This window comes from Cajanus cajan, chromosome 2 (genome assembly GCF_000230855.2).
Source record: "Cajanus cajan strain Asha chromosome 2, NIPB_CcT2T_4, whole genome shotgun sequence".
Lineage (NCBI taxonomy): Eukaryota > Viridiplantae > Streptophyta > Magnoliopsida > Fabales > Fabaceae > Cajanus > Cajanus cajan.
The window spans coordinates 80,306,677-80,325,337 of NC_138518.1; the positions used below are offsets into that span (position 1 = coordinate 80,306,677).

At 25.4% G+C, this 18,661-nt stretch overlaps 1 protein-coding gene across 1 annotated transcript; it reads right to left on the reverse strand.

Moving 5' to 3' along the window:
* Positions 1-1,352: 1,352 nt before the first annotated feature.
* Positions 1,353-5,265, reverse strand: SNRK2.7 (SNF1-related protein kinase 2.7). The gene is made up of 9 exons (XM_020377703.3): positions 4,869-5,265; positions 4,684-4,758; positions 3,988-4,089; positions 3,555-3,608; positions 3,352-3,444; positions 3,166-3,258; positions 2,951-3,055; positions 2,749-2,847; positions 1,353-1,951 (listed from the first exon to the last, which is right to left on the reverse strand). Exons 1-9 carry the CDS (start codon positions 4,986-4,988, stop codon positions 1,667-1,669), a joined length of 1,026 nt encoding a protein of 341 aa, XP_020233292.1. The 5' UTR covers positions 4,989-5,265; the 3' UTR covers positions 1,353-1,666.
* Positions 5,266-18,661: the final 13,396 nt, after the last annotated feature.

Below are 18,661 nucleotides of genomic sequence, written 5' to 3' on the forward strand. Positions count from 1 at the left end.
TATTAATAAAGTTTGCATGAGTTAGTCATAAATAAATTGATTACGTTTTAGAAAATTTTGAATAAAGGAAATTTTAGAAAATTACCGCATTTTTTTTATAAACTCAATAAAAATGCTAATTATATAAGATTAGAATAAAAGTAAAAGCATTTTTTATGGGTTAATGAACAATGGTGTTGTCGATGTAGTCTAGAGTTAAATTGACTGAAGGTGCTGATATGATAAATACATTAATCTTTAATCAATTTTGTGAAGTTTAAGTTTCAATTTATTTAATGATGTTTTTTTATTAAAAAAATTGATAAATCGACAATACTAGGATCAATTTATTAAAAAATATTTTTTTCTTGACGACAAGAAGTCGATACTCGATAATATCAAGCCCTATTTTGTTTTTGTTTCCTTTTTTTTATTATTTTAGAAATCTACCATGACATTGTCTACTTTCTTTATATTATACTTTTTTATAAATAAAAAATGTAGTAGAAAGTCTCATTGTCTACTTCATTTTTAACAATATATTTAATATATAATATTTGTTTGTTATAAATGTTAAAAAAAATGTCAATTATATTATACCATCACGATTATAAATATTTTGTTTAAATTTTTTATAATATGAGCTTATAGATAACGATTGATTAACGTTTAAATTGTTATTATAATTTTATACAAACTTGTACTTTTTATTTTATTTTATTTATCTAAAATTCTAGATATTTATAATTATGTTAAATTTTGACTCATCTTTTTTTATTCATAAAATTACATTGACAAAACTTAAGATCTCATACATATTATCTCATTCTAATCATTAGATCAATTTTAATGATTTAAATTTTAATTCATCTGAATTGATTTAAATAGACCTTTAAAAAGGTATAAAACATTTTTAGCATTGTTTTACTCACAAAATTCAAATATAAAACTTTACTTAAAAGTAAAATAAATTTGATAATTTATTAAAAAAAGTATTTAAAATATGTTTAAATAAATATAAACTCAAAAACTACATAAAAATTAAAAGAATAAACATATTAAATTGCCAATAATCTCATCATCCTTGTCTGACCGATAAAGTTAACCTGAAATCTATATATCCCCAATTAGAAAGAAAATCAATAAAAGGTTAATATTTAAATTTTCAAGCTTCAATGAAGGAGCAGTCGAGCAGCTTGATGCATCAGCATCGCTCACATTACATTACTTGTCTAGTACCTTTATCCGATACCGATACAATGACAACGATAGATCACTTATTATTCAAATGTGAATTTGTCATTTCACGTTTATAATAATTATGAGAAAAGGGACATCGCAAATAATTTTATTCAACAAGGAACAAGGAAGCATGGTGCAACAGAAACCCAAGCTATATTTATATATATTATTAATTATTACATTAGATGATGAGAAGATATCTTAGTATATGATTTTTGGGCTAAGTGCGAAAGCATAAAGCAAAAAATCAGTAACATTCCCTTATTCCCATGACATAGGCAGAGATGAAGACAAGACAAGCTAGTAAGTTTGAATGAAAGGAGCATCAAAAACAAAGCCCGGTAGAGAGGAATTGTTTGATTCCCTATCCATCCATCTGGTTAAGGAACAACATCTTATCTTAAACTGCTTTTCAGTGTGCAAAGAGGAACATTGCAAGCATCAGTCACAGTGCACAGACAAAATCACCGCTTGTCTCGATGTCATCGATGTCAGCATCTGCATCAATATCATCAAGGTCCATGCTGCCCCCAACAAACTGCTCACCTACTTTTGGGCCCTCACCCGCTTTCCTACCCTCTTGAATTATGGACAGTATTTCTTCAATGCTTTGTGTCTCACAAGACTCATTCACATCATTTTGCAACACCTCTTCACCCTCCTCCATAAATTCTAGTGGTAAGTTCTTTAGGAACCAAGGGTGCATCTTAATCTCTGGTATGCTAATTCTCTGTTTCACCCCAATAAAATTGACATCATAAAATAATACACTGAGATATAGAAGGGTCGTGCACGTACTTTAAAAACTTTTGCACTTTCAATCAATTAAAATTTATCATTATTATGACTTTTATGATATGGTATTGTTCTACAATTTTTCAAGAATCGAAATTTTACCTTCACAACAATATTTACATTTAATGACCATTTTTGTTTTTTATTATGTATATTTTTAAGGTAAAATTTTAATTATGATCAAAAAATAACTTCAATAAATTTTATTATATCGTAAAAGTCAATGAATTTATCGTATATTATTTTCATTTTTTTTATAATACTTCTTTTATTCTCTATTATAAGAAGAAAAAAAATTATACATTTCTTATTCCTAAATATAAGCAAACTGCTTCCTCTTTTAATGTATGAACTTATGATTATAGTATTTCTTTTAACATTTATAACAAAAAAATTTTATAAAAAATCTTATAAAAGTATTAAAATTTAATGCAAATAATTAACTTTCTTATATAACAATTTTTCTATTTTTTATATAATAATTTTGATAATAAATATTATGTGTAAATTAATTAAAAATTAGGTTAAATTTAATAATATTTTGATAATATAATAATTAATGTTATCTTAAAATTTGAAAATTGATAAGTAAATAAAAATAAGTTTTTCCTAAAAAAAACTCGCAAATAAAAAAGAATGAAGGGGGTATATGATGGTTTGCGATTGAATGAACTTAGAAAATGTTATGTAATTGTATGTTATGTTGTGCAAGAAACACAAATAATTGTGTACCTTTTCTGGGTTGGCCACAAATATTCGAGATAAAAGGTGCCTGCACTCTTTGCTGATACGAACGTAGTCTGGAATAGAATAGTGGACACTAAGAATTCGCTGTCAAAATTATCCAAAATAAATTAATATATTGCGTGCTTAATTAGTTATATAACACTTGGACAAGTAAAGGGAACACATATTGTTTGTTGGTCCAACTAACCTGAAGTGTTTTTCTGAAGTTTCTTGGGTCTTCTGGGTCTTCAAAAGGATATGCACCAACCAACATCACATATAAGGTCACCCCACAAGACCAAACATCTGCGACCTAATCATTCTCAAGGATAAGAGAATATCGGTGACCAAACATTAGCTCCAAATGAATGAAGCCACACTTACATGATTGTAAAGGGAAAGTTTAGATGTAAAGTTAGTTACCTTCCCGTCATATTCTCTTCTTGACAAAACCTCTGGTGCAATATAGGCAGGGGTTCCTACAGTAGATTTTGGTTGGGAGTGCAAAACAGATGACTGAAGAAACATAAGACCACCAATACACCATTGATTAATTAACTATATACTCTGAAACATTATGTTAAATGAAATTAATTAATAAGTTCTTGCCTTTGAGTAACCAAAGTCGCAGATTTTAAGTCGTGGTGCTGAGCTTCCATCTAGAAGTGTGTTTTCCAGCTTAAGATCTCTGTGGCAAATTTCCTGTGACAAAATTACATCTTCAATTCAGCTAATTGAAGTAGCAAGACTCAATGTGAATCATTCATTGAAAAATAGACCCTTTAGTTTAAGATTGGACAAGAAAATGGTACCATTGAATGGCAATAGCTGACTCCAGAAATCAATTGCTGAAAGAAATATCTCGCCTATGCAAGCAAAATAAGAAATTAGGATGAAATTTTTTCTTTACCCTGTATAAAATAAAATAAAAAGAACAAATCCAAGATATAATGTCCAAATTAAATAGTAAAAATCTTTTAAATACAAAAAGTAAAATTATAAGAAACCGTTGATTACTTGTTATTCAAAACTTCACACTAGTGTGTATATGTATTTGTCTGAAGAAGAAACAGTGCTCCTACTTTGTTTCATGTAGAATGTACAGTCGATGCAATCTTAATTTATCACTATTTGGAATCTAAAAAGCTAACTAATACAATGGCCATCTAAGACAAAAGCACTATCATAAAGCCATCGAAGCTTTTCTTTATCAATTATAATTAATGATCTAAAAATCTAATCAACCTCGTCCTCACTGAATCTCCCAGCACTGCATATTCTTTCAAACAGTTCTCCTCCGGCAGCATATTCCATGACTATTGCAAGATGAGTTGGAGTAAGTAACACCTGCGATGAGTGGCCATTTCATATGTCATATAATCAAAATAAGGTATATAAATTATTTATAAAAAAAATAAAATAAAATAAAAAGATGAATTGAGCAATGAAAGAAGGATGAATGTAGCATCTAGCCTTGCAAGAGTAAAGGCTACTTATATATATTATAAATTATTTTGGCCATATCAAGCTGGTCGACGTGTACATAAGGGAAGGAATTTAAGAAATCAAATTGAAAACATTTCTAGTTCAGTTCTTTACATGATTCTGAAAATTCCTTTTGAGCAAAACAAAAAGAAAAAAGACACTGAATATTGAGATTTGAGATGCATGAGGGTACTGAATATGGTAGAGAATAAAACTGAATTATGAAGGAGAAAGAAAGAAATGATGCTCCCATAATTCGTCTCGAATATTTATTCCATTCTGGGACAAAAAATTGAATCTAGGACAAGAGTTTAAACTTCAATAGTATATATAGCACTGGAGGCATGTATATTTTCACAAAGTTGGTAACAAGTAGCCAAAGAAAGGAGAAGACAAATAATTACACAAACGCCTTTGAGTTTAAACTCATTGAAACCAAAATCTCCAATTCCGTACCTCTTTAAATCTAATGATATTGGGATGCTTCAAGGACCTATGATTTATAATCTCCCTTTGCACGTGTTCATCAATCTGCAAAACCCAATTGAACCCCATTAACTAAAGAGCTCCAAAGTGCATATGTACAAGTAATGACAACAAAAGAGATACATGGGCAGAGAAATGGAGTTTGAAAATAGAACCTTGAATCCTCTCTCAATAAACTTGATAGCGTATAATTCACCAGTCCATTTTTCCTTTACCAGCTTTGCGACACCAAAGTTGCCTGAGCCTATATCTTTAATTATCTCATAGCTTTCCATGGTTAAGGTTGCAAGCTATAACTGTATGAGCAACAGTTTAATGTATTAATCGAGGTATATGAGGTAGCTAGCAAGGCAGAGAAATTGGCCAATCTTTCTATCTTGCTTTTCTTAGCGGACTTGTACTACTTGTTTGCGTGTAGCATCGCATCTTTTTTATGGCCTCCAAATTCCAATGCGCGAAAGTTTGTAATAAAAGATGATTGGGTTCTGGGTTTAGATGCCCTTATTGCAAATTACAATTGGACTGTCACTATGCCTTCAGACACAGGACTTTGTATGTCAGAATTATATATTAGGTAGTATAATTTATGAGAGATGACATATCCTCTTTCACTATTTTTCTTCATAATCATATTAAATTATTAATACTATCTTATAAAAATAGTCATTTTTAATATTTTAAACAAATATTTTTTTAAAAAAATCACTATTAAATAGTTAAAGAATACTTAAAAAAATAAAAAAAACATTTATAGTAATTGAATTATTATTTCATATGTGTAATGATTGTTTATTATCATACGTGAAAGTTTTGCGCATATTATGACCTTGTTCATGTCAGCTGATAATCATCGCATAAAGCATCTCACTGGTTTGAGTATAAAAGATAGAATTGTTTAAGAGTTGTATACTCAAGCTCAAACTTGAGGGTTTGGTAGTAATACAAAAAGAAAAATGTGAACTAAAGTGTAAAACTAATGATTTATTAAAGAAATTAAAAAGATTATAATTGTTATAGTAAAAAACCAAAAAAAAAAATGACGAATAGTAAATTAAGTAAAATATCATAACGATAAAATGACACGTGGCATTCGTTCATTGGTTAAAAGAGGTAACAGGCAAACAAAGATTTTGATCGACGCTGCAGTCCAAACTAAACCAATCGTCGGGTAAGGACAGCGACGCGTACTCGCCCTTGTATGAAGGTACTCAATAATCAAACACACAACGTGACTGGTGTTAACCATTTAGAGCGTCAGGAACGCGAGTAGTGAAATTGGCTACTCTCGGTGAGTGGCTGTGGATGCCCACTGATATGCGAATGAGTTACGACTTACGAGGTGGAGGAGCACAGACAGGTCAGCTCAGGGCCATGCTAGCTTCGACAAATTCAGTCGGAGAAGCCCTTATCTCATACCACATTATTAATTTAAAGCAAAATTATATTACCACAATCAAATCTATTCGACATCAAATAAAAAGGAGATAAAAAAATAGGATGAATACAAAATATGCATAAAAATGTTATAAGTGCACGCTTTTTAATATATTTTATCAGTTTAAATTTATTAAAAATTTAAAATATGAGAATATCACATTTTATTTAATAACTTTTCTCTTAATTTTATAATTTTAATTAATTAAAAAAAATATGTTCGTAATACTCCTCACATTATGAGGTAAAAAGAAAAAAAATTGAGTTGATGAAATATTTTAACATACAAATGTCTAGAAGTCGTTGTTTAAAAAACTTAACGCTATATACTATTTTGTCAAATAAAAATTATATACTATCACTTTAATCTTATTTAATAAAAATTAACAAATCTGTTATTAATAAGTTGTTAGTTTAAATAAAATTGAATTCATTTTCTTAAATAATGTCTTAAGTACAAATTTTTTGAAAAAAAAATAACGCGATTAGAATTTTATTAAGATTGATTATCCAAGATTTTCAGGAAGCAATTTGTCATTTAACAAAAATTGTGAATATTTAACATACGTACATAAAAAAAAAATTGTTATATACAAATATATATTTAAAAGTATTATTTAAAAAATATATAAATTAATTGAATTAATAAACTAATATTTGAAAGTTTAAAATTTTTAGTATTGATTAAAAATAAAAAATAAAAATATTATATTGAATAATTACTTTAAGAGAAAAATATAAATTTAATTTAGAGAAACAATAATTGTAGATATATATATATATATATATATATATATATATGAGAAATAGATAAAAGAAGATGATGTTGTATAAAGGATTATATTAATTTTTTTTACAAACAAATTATTCTATGAATTATTTTGCACGTATCACGACTTTTTAATTGAATATTATATCTTTTTTATATATAAGACTCTTTTAACTAATTTAATTATTTATACGTTTTAAAAGTATTGGTTAATTTAATTAGTGATGTTAAATTTGTTAATAATTTGAAATGTTTTTTTTTTAATCTTTATTATTTTTTAAACTAATCGACTCTCTTTTTAAAAAACTTCTCAAATTTGGTCTAATCAACTCATTCATATATATAGTTGAGTTGGTCTTAAAAAAATAGCTTAAATAAAATCAAGTTATTGTAATCGGACCTTAAGTTGATTTAATAAAAAATAAATAATCTTAATAGTAATGAATATGTAATATGATTTTTTAGAGATAAAGTTAATAAAATAAAAGATGGTTTATATAATTTTTTAGTGTAAGTACATTAAAGTAGATCATCAAGAAAGTAAACTTAATATCATTTAAAGTCAAGGAAAAAGATTTAATCCACAATTCTTCATGTAAGTTTAAGTAATATAATTTTATATTTATTACCTTATTTTGTTGGTCTATTTATATTCGTTATTCATTACATTATTTTTAATTTTCTATTCATGTCTTAAATATAATTTTTTTATTAAAAGGTTGAAACAAATTTAGTTCGTTAAAAAAATTAATTTGCAAAATAATTTTTTTTATTATTTTTGGACCTAAAATTAATTTTAAAAATTTTTATTTTTTTGTTTAAGATCAATTTAACCTAATGACCCAACATGAACAAAATTGTACTAAAAATAACTGTTCAAACGTAATTCAAGTCGAGTTAAATCACTTTAAGGATAAGACCTGTCTTGTAAAGATTGAATCAGATTAATTTGATCCATTTAATAACTTTACTTAACTTTATTTATACTTGTTTCCTATCTAATTAATTAATGTTTTAAAAAACTGTATTTAATCATCTTCTTGATCCTAGTAAAATGAGAAAAAGAGTTTGTCTTATTAATTTTTATCATTTATTTTCTTTTGTCTAAAATAAACTTTTATTTAATTAAAAATATTATAAAGAAAAAAGTTTTATAAAACGGACAAACAATAGAATAGAAAGAGTCTTGACCAAAGATATAGTACAAAAATTTAAACGTGTTATATAATACAAAAAAACGTAATTATGGCGTGGAATTTTCCTGTACGTTTAGGTGGTTGTCAACTTGTCATGCATCTCTTTATGTATTCTTCAATGATCCAAGCAAGAATGTGGTCACACGTAAAGAATTCAACGTTAGTGTAGTGAGCTTTGTAATGAGACAGTACATATATATCTTTGACTTTTTTTCTTCTTTCCTTTTCATGTTTGGCGCCTAATCTAGTCGTATTAGCCTTGTAAGTGCATGGATGGTCATCACCCATGGTGCATTTCTTTACATTTTTCATGTTTCTCGGATGATCTTTGTAACTTGTAAAATACTTAATTAAGAAGCTAAATAGTATTTGGTTTATATTTTCTGGAAATTAAAATCATTTTAAATTGAAAGTTAAAAATACAAGCTTTATGAAAAGTTTAAAGTATTTGGCCTTTTTCATATAATTTAATTTTAAAATCACCTTTAAGTTAAAAAAATACTTTTTATTCAAAACTTTTTTTGAATAATAGTTCTTGAACCAAGTGAGATTTTAGTTGATTGAATAATGTGTCTAGATTATTGTAACCTTTTATTATTGGATTAGATTCTTTCGAATAAAAGATAGTGTTGTTCTTGAATATTGAAATTTGAAATAAAAAAATAAAATAAAAATTATTTAATATTTTTTTTTTCATCAAAGCAGGTAGTCCGTTCATTTTTTAAGTTGTTATAAAATTATATTTATTACCTCTTTGTATAGATAGAAGAAAAGTCCAAAAAAAAGAAATTAGTAGAGCACTATCTCAAATAGAATAAAAGATAAATTCCAAGCGTGTGGTTCAGCGGTAGGGGTTGATCCACGCTTAAGCAAGGTCAGGGGTTCGAATCCAGCCTTGTGTATGCAGTCGTGTTAAGAGATTAGTCACTGCTGTCGGTACTCCAGGGACGAAAAAAAAAAAATAAAAGATAGTTGTTCTTGAATATTGAGATAGTTGTTCTTTCTTATTATTAGTTATATCATTTTATTACACGTGTCTTTTCATTTGTTATATCAAATCAAATATTTATATTAGTCGTTATTTATTTTAATAAGAATTTTATGGTAAGCTACATCCTATCTTGTCCGCTTGGTGCGAAAGGGCCAGATGGGGAAGCTATACTCAAATTTTTTTGATACACTATAAACATCATGTATAATAGAAATTTATAAATTAATAAAATGATCATTTATCATCAATTAAATTAATTTAAATTTTTTAAAACTAAAATTATTAATATAATTTTAATATTCTATTATTAATAATTAATCTTTCATTAATCAAATAAAAATTAAATATTTATATATAATATACATGTGTGCTATATATATATATATTCTCCCATGATACATATACTTAAAATAAAAACAATAACTTGTATGGCTTCATGGAGGGCGAATTTATTGTATATTCGATGTATCTGGAATTTTTGGTACCTAGTCTTCATTTTTGTTGAGACATGTTTTCTAATTTGGATTGTACCACGTCCTGAATTTTAATTTTTTAAAAGCATTGTTGAATTATAATGGTTTGTAATCAGCTTTGGAAGGAACATTCTCGTTAATGTATGATATTTTTAATGAACGTGTGTTAATTTAAAATTTATGTAACAAAATCTTGACGGCAATTTTTATATTTAACAAAGGTTTAAAAATTAATATGTTTTCGTTTTTTAATATTGTGTTAATTGTTATTTTTTAACTTGTTTCGTCATAAATGATTCCATTATTGTAATGGAAAGTAATGCATTTTTTTTCGTTAACAAGAAAAAGTGACGAGTTTATTGAAAGAGTGAGTTATTACAATTATTGTGAAATAGAATAAGTATTAAATAATTTTTAATTTTAAAAAAAATTATAAACTTAATTTGTTAAATATAACTTTTTAATGTAATAGTTATAGTTCATTAAATTTTAATTTATATATAAGTTATTAAGGGAAGTAACTATTTTATACGCATGTATGTGTAATGTGAGAAGGTTTCAAATGATAAACTTCTTAAAATAAGAAATGATAATTATTAATAATGATTGAGATTAAAATTTAATTATAAATATCTTATTAGATTAGTTGTCTCTTGACTAGCACCACCACCCATTATTGTCATCTTTGCTTCCACTATTATTATTGTTGTTCTATTGTCATCTTGGTATCACATTATCATCATCATCATTAATATCGTTATTATCCATGTCATCTTTATCATTGTTGTTATCATTCTACCGTCATTATTATTGTTATCATTATCTTGTCCTAATGTTGTTGGTGCTGCCCACCTTTGTTATTGTTATTGTCACTATTATTGTTGTTCCAAGCTAAAATAAATTTAATTGTAAAATTTGTAAGTGATAAATTATCAAAAAATAAACACACCTTACTAATATAAATAATACTAATTAATTCTTATAAATTTATTTTTAATTATATATTTTGTATAATTTCATACTTGTTCATATAATAGAATATATGATATTAATATTATCTCTATAGGCAACAATTGTTAGTTTTTAAAGATAATTAAGGATAAATTTATTTCATATCCTTAATTTATTAGTACTAACTCTATTTTATATGCATTCACTTATAACTAACAACATTAAATATAATAAAGAGTGACAACCACATAAAATAAAGAGTATATTTAGAATGAAATTTGAATTTGATTTAATTAATTTAAAACAATCAACTTAAGTATTTCCTTTAAACCCATATATAAGAAGAAAAAAATGCTTAAAATTTTTGGACTAAAATATAAGTATATTTCAATCAAGTCAACCTTATTTGATATTCATAATCCAAAAATACCCCTATGGTTAACAATGAAAGCACTATGTATACTATTATGAGTATGGTTAAGGATATTTATAGAAATGTAGTGTGAATTTCATATGAAATAGTTAAAATTAAATATATTTAATGAATTTTCTTAAACTATGTTAATATATTTATATTTATATTAGGTTTAGATTGAGTATTTTTTTTTTGTTCTATGATTTATCTTATATTATCTATAATATAGGATCGGACATAGTGTAATAATATTATATCAATTAAATTAATATTTAAGGTTTTCAAAAATAAATTTATTAATGTATATTTCAAAACTTTCTATTATTAATAATTGATCTTATTAAAACTTTAAATATTCTATTCATAATATGAATGCGTGCTACATATATTCCCATGATACACGACGATATACTTATAACATACAAGACAATATCTTATATGGCTTCATATTCGATGTATCTGGATTTTGTTGTATGTAGTCTTCATTCTTGTTGAGATAGAGGTTTCCCAATTTAATGTTATAAAAACCTTGTTGAGTTTACTGGTTTCTTTATGAAAATGCTTAATCCTCTAAAAGTTATAATCCAAAAAATTCTCCGAACACTAAAAGTTATAATTCTATAGGATGATTTAACGTAAAAAAAAAAAAATTTAATTTAATATTATCGATAATTTAAGTGCCAGATATATATGATTCCAACGCCATAGCATTTCTCTTTATCTATTTAGCATTTGTATAGTATGTCATACGTAATTATCTTATAATTGAAAATTTGCCTTTTTGAGAAAAGAATATTTTATTGTGGGTTTTCCCTTAATAATCGCGTAGGCTCAGTTTCTATAACTAAATAAACAGAGGCTAATCAAACAATTGTAAGTCATAAGTCATACAATAAGCCATAAGTCATAGCTCACTAAATATATATTTGAAGAAACTTCTTTAGAAACATTTATAAGAAGAAGAAAAAAATTAAAGTTAACTTATATATTAATAAAAACGATTATTAATGATATCAACAACTACCTTAGTATTTTTTATCTTTGGATGGACATGTATATGAATATCGATTATAGTATTAGTCTGGAGTTTTGTTGTTATTTAAGTATTAAAGTTATAGTAAAGTTATAACTAACAAGTTAAAACATTTAACTAAGTTAAGTCAGCACATACGTAAAGCGTTATAAATTGAAGAGAAAAGCATGTGGTAGTATTATTAGTATTAACTGGAAATGGATGAAAAGGAAGTTTCCGAAACCCAAGTCGAGGAAAAGTTGGCACTTACATTGCCTTCTTCTGATGACACTCAGAAGCACCGTTGATTTTGATTGGCTTTCTTTCACGAATCCCGAAGCGGGCCCCACCACCTTCCCCCTCCCAAGGACAGTGCTGGTCCCACCGCCCACTCCCTTCGCTTCCCAAAAGCAATCAATCAATCGTGCTTCCATCTTGCAACTTCCAACTTCCTCCTACACATAAATCAAATCTAGTTTATCAAACTCTTTGCACATTTTTAATCATTGATAAATTAAAATTTAAATAAGTTTTTCAACTTTTTTAAGAATTCAATTCTTATTTTTTTATTTTTTTAGTCATGTTTTAATTTTATGTTAATAAATTATGTTTGACTTAATTATTGATATTTTCATAAATATTTGTATAATAGATATTAAATTATAATTTTATTATTTATTCATTATTATATGATTGAAGATTTGTTTTAATAATATCTTTTATTTTCAAAAATTTAATGTTTGACTTTAAACCATAGAAAAATCACATATATCATATAAATTGATATTTGTTAAGTAGTCACATAAATATCAATAATTGAGTTAATAATTTTTTATTAGCATATATTATCAATTAATACAACAAAATTTAACTTTAACGATTAATTTATGTAATAAAAAATTAATGGAGGACAAAAGATTGACAAAAAAAATATTTAAAAGGAACTAAAAATTGAATTCTTAGAAATGTTGAGAGACTTAAAATTTATTTAACCCTAAAAAAGTTATTAAATAATTTATATGTGTATTGTTTAATGAACTCGAATAGTAAAATTTAATTAACTAATTTACAATTTTAAAATTTAATTAATTTTAAAAAATTAAATAAAAAAGGTTAATTTTTTAAGATTAATAAATATGTCTTAAATTTTATTTTTTTAAACAAAATAAATTACTCCTAATTAATGAGACATTTAATATATGATTTTTAAGTTTTTGTATTTCAATAAAAAAAAATGAGACATTTATATTTTAAAAGTCATAAATTAAATTAATTTTACTTATTTTTTTCAACTCTGAATGCATTTAATAATGATATTTTTGTAAAGAAAAAAATAATACTTGAGACATGATAGATTGAATTTAATAAAAAGTAACAAACTAATTTATAAAATTTTGGTCCTATAATAAGGACTATAAGTAATATAAGAAAATAGTCAAATATCATGTTTGTTTATGTTGTAGGTGTAACAAAATCTCACATTATTAAAACATAAGACAAACATAAGACAATAAGAACACAAATGTTTCTATTAATATGAGATATTTTGGATAATAACTAAAAATTAAATCATGAGAATTTAAAGTAAATAATATTATACCAATATAAAAACGTGTGTAAACTATTAGTGCATGATAATGGTTATCAAAGTCAATGGTTCGACTAGGTGATCAATTCAAATAAATGTGCTGGAACCGACAGTGGGTAAAGGCATAGGATCCTTTGTATCAAATGACTTTTTGGTGATGAATCACTTAAATTCTCTACTAGTATTAGGCCTTTTGGGTAATGACGATAAATAAATAAATTCATGAGATTCAAGCTCAAAATGAATAATTTCATATTAGTGTGGAGATATGTTTGTGAACCTTTAGTGAGCAATAAATGATATCAGAGTTGATAGCTTCTTCAGGTGACCAACTTGAACAAGTATGATGAAATCAACAATGGATCCAGGCATAAAATTTATTGTATTGAGAGTCTTCATGATAGTGGATTCATATAGAGATAAAAAAAAGTCTTATTAGTAACATAAAAGTCAAGTTAGATATCCTACTATAGTGAACTAACGATAGAGCAACAAGATACATATTTAGAGTGTGATTGAATTTTAATGGCTACAATTGAATATTCATATACTAAAAAGTTGCCTTCATTAAAAAAGGAGGATAAACAAATAAATCATGACCTCTATATAAAGAATTTGAGACCAACACACAAAGGATTACAAATAATAATCAAAGAAACAAAAGAATGTGAAAGACATGCCAAAATTAAGATAGCAAATATACAAGCATCCAATAATGACATGAAGGACATAACATAAACACAAATGAAGTCCACCTATAAGTAGAAGAAAGATAGTGCAACACAAGCAAGCTCCACCCACAAGCATAAGGGAACAATGGTGAAGAAAGTAAGAGACAACAACAAAAACATAACAACAGTGACTAGAGTTAGTGTGAAAATTAAAATAAATAATAGATTTTTTTTTCATTGATTATAAAATCAGGTGAAAAATATTTTAAAAATAAGTGAAAAATAACTCAACCCAATTTATTCAAACACATCTTGATTTCAATTTTGTATTTTAAAATGAAAAATATAAAATTCATAAGTCACAAACTCACAACCACCCTAAACAAGGCCTAAGCGAATTCATAAGAAGATTTTCCCAATTCATACAAAGATAAGATTGAATTTTAGTTTTTCATCCTTGCCTTTTTTAAACTCACCCATAAGAGAACAATGATTAAAATAAACAAACTTCATTTTGATTTATCATGTTACTATGCCTCTTTACAAGTTAGGTAATTTATTATGAGAAGTATGTATATGATGTTGGTGTTGAAATTTTTAATTATGTCTATATTATTTATATTTTTATGCAAAATTCAAACAAACTATGTGTTTATATTTTAGAACAATGTATCAAAGGCCTTAGGATCTACAATAATGACTTGGCAAATTCATATATTTTACAGCTCATCAACTAAGCAATAAAAAATAATCTAATTACTTACAATTAACATGCAATAGTTATTGGACATCTATGCAACAACATATGTATACGAAATAACAACTGAAAACATAAATGAAAATTCCTTGGTGACATTACATCAAAATTCTATACACACACATAGAGAATTATCCAACTATAAAACATAAAATTTTAAGTTGTCAATCAAACAACTACTATATACATGTTGCCTCATAACAACACCACTCAAAAGCCGCCACCATCTCCAATATGACACTAAAAATATTGCTTGCCTTATAGCCTAATCCTGCATTGCTCTCATAATAATATGATTCTCACAATTCAACAACAAGAAAAATATAAGGGTAAACTCGTAATTAAGAAAATAACATAGTATAAAAGCAATAAACTAATTATACCAACAAGCTTAATCAACACAACAAAACATCAACTTAAGGCCCAATTTAACAACATAGAACAATCATTTTAACACAATTTCTCAACTTAACAACATGTCAACATCTCAACTTACAACACCACTGTACAACTTACTAGCATATTAGCATGACAACTTTTCAACATATCAACTCAATATAAAAACAACACAATTTCTAATACAACACTTACAACACAACAAAAATTTACAACATAGCAACCTAAACAACACGGTAACACATTGCATCGTAAGACATCGCTAAAAAACAATCATTATAAGGTTTTAAAAAATACTTTTAATTTAATTATTCATAAAAATAATCTTTTAATTTAATTATTCATCATAAAAAAATATATTTTTAATTAAAGCATATTTTATTTATTTTTTAATCATTTTTCATTCATTATTAAAAATTTGTAAAACATATAATTAAATTTAAAATAGTTATTAAAATAATAAATAAAATAGAAACTATAAAATAAATTACATATGTATATTATATATATATATATATATATATATCAATATATATAACATAAATTAACTTACATATAAGTATTAAATTTTATAATAATCATATTATATTTAATAATAAATTTTTAATGTAAATATATTTATTTTAAAATTATATATTCAATATACATATTTTAGCATTACATTAATTAAATATAATAAATAATACTTTATCATAAAATACTTATCTATTTAAATGTTATTTAAATATTGTATCAATAACACCAATTAAATAATATCATAATACTATATAATGAAAATACTATTTTATTTAAATGTCTATAAAAATATTATATTAATTACATCGATTTAATAATATCTTAAAATTTGTATATGATTTTATTTTATTTATATAAATATATTATTTTTATTTTGATATATAACTTTACAAGTATTTTTGTAAAGATAATAATAAAAAATACCTTTTTAAGATATATAATTAAATAATCTTTCAAATAATAATTAAATATATAAATCAAAAGATAAATTATTTAAGTGTAACATATTTAAATTAGTTAAAAGAGGGTAGTATTATAAAGAGTATTTTTAAAAATATTTTTTTATAATAAAATTTAACAAAAATTTAATTAAATATTTAAAAAATAGATAAAATGTTATACATGAAAACTATCAAAATAGAATACTATAATTTTTAACAGAGTAGTGTAATATTAACATATTTCAAGAATAAGAATGTAATTTACTCTTATGAGTCTTATCCTTTCTCATTTACTATATGTTTATTCAAAGAAAAATGGTGTAAGTGACAATACATCTTTCCCAAGAATTTTGAGTTCCTTACGTCTTACTATCTCCCAATTCTTCATTTAATTATTGATTGTACTATTTATTCTTCAACATATTATACATATATCCAACAAACCTCAATTTGTGGGGTTTATAGTGAATGCCTGATTGCCGATTTTTTTGAAAGTTAACAATTTGGATGGTGACAACATAATCTTGAAATTTTCAGCATACTTCGTAGAAAGGCCTAATAAGATAGTCCAACCTTATTGCCGGGAACAATGAGAATGTCATTCAGACTAACATAGTAACATCTAGCTTTTAATGGAACTCTTCGTAAGCATAGCAAGAATGATTATCAATTAAATTTATTTTTTTTAAAAAGTTCAATGGTGTTTAGAGAATAAAATTTAAAATTATAACAGGTATTAAAAAAATAATATTGAGATTACAGTAATTTAATAATTTACTTTATAAATGTATTTTATCATAATTTTAACCATTAATTTATAATTAATGAAATGATTTATATTTGTCCCTTGAAATGAAAAATGCGTTATAAAATCTGTTATTAGCATTCTCCAAGTTATCATTAGTTTTTCTTTTACTTAGTATATATATATATATATATGTGTGTAAAACTTGTCAATAATATGGATAGAAACATTTCAACAGTGTTGATATTTTAAAGACAAAATGTCTTGCCTTAAAGAAAGAAAACAAAAACTTTTAGGTTTAAATTCATACGTATATTATATAAGCACAGCTTCACAATATAGAAAGAAATATTTTTTTGTAAACATGGACTTTATACAAGGATACTAAGTACTAACCCCCTTCTTCATTGACAAAACTTATCATAGATCCAACGAGGATAACATTTCATTTTCTACATGATTTAAGGAGTACACTTGACATGAAAAACCTATAGAAATTTCGGCAATATATCTCCTATATAATAGATATTTTTCTGAATGAACAAATAAACATTTTAGCATAATTACAATATGATATATAATTTTAATTTTAATTTCGAGCAGACAACCAATATCTAATATGTAACACAATATCACACCTTAATAAGATTTTTTAATCTAACAAACAACATAACATATCACACCCAAATTAGCTCTGCGTAATTATCAATGATATAACTTAAGCCATTATGGTGGAAGAGAATCCTATAGCTAAATATGGACAATATCAATTTACCAATGTTGTGAACCCTTAGATCTTCCCAGCCCCCGATTATTAAATTGAACATTTGGCTTGAATTTTCAAATACCAAGCTTTTTATCGGTAAAAGTTAGAGCTACTTACTCTCGCAATAAGCGCTGAAGCTTAGAGTTAAAGTTGATCCGCCCGTGGTAACTGGTAATGGCTCCCAATAAAATATAGGTAATTTCTATGGTACTTTCTTATTTAAAATTGTACTGATACATTTTTATGTAATATCAATCATTTTGTGATAACTAACAAATTTTTTACACGTAAACTTTTATCTCTTAAATTTAGATAAACTTACAAAATAGTCCATATAAAATTATAAATTAGTAATTTCGAATCTCAAAACCATTTCATCCTCGTTTGAGCATACTCAGATCTTCCAAAGAAGTAAGATTGGATTCATCAGTGTCACACACAACACACAAAAAATATTTTCTTTAAGATCTGAAAGCACTTTTCTCACAATTTTATGTGGGCTTTTTGACGAAATTAAATACTGAACCACATATATCAATAGGTATGAATTCCCAAATTCAAATAAGATCCTTTTACTTTTCTTTGGTATTTTTGTGTGTTAAATTTCCCTGTAACACAAACATAAGCTATTAATTGAAATGGATCAAACTAAAATAATTTTTAACTCAATCTTAACCTCTAGTTTGATTTTTGGCTTTTACTAAGGGCAAATAAATTGAAAATTGAATAAATTAGTACAATAAACAGACCGTGAGTCGAAGCTCCAGAATATGTCAAGGTCGATGATAACAAAACAAAGTTATCAGAAACAGTGTTGCCGTCGTAAAG

What these genes read in the sequence shown, in the direction of transcription:
- SNRK2.7 (XM_020377703.3), bottom strand. Translation starts at nt 4,988, where the DNA reads ATGGAAAGCTATGAGATAATTAAAGATATAGGCTCAGGCAACTTTGGT. An exon ending in TTATTGAGAGAGGATTCAAG is followed by an intron (nt 4,759 to 4,868) that starts GTTCTATTTTCA and finishes TGGGTTTTGCAG; the next exon opens with ATTGATGAACACGTGCAAAG. An exon ending in TCAGCTATTGCCATTCAATG is followed by an intron (nt 3,445 to 3,554) that starts GTACCATTTTCT and finishes ATTTTGTCACAG; the next exon opens with GAAATTTGCCACAGAGATCT.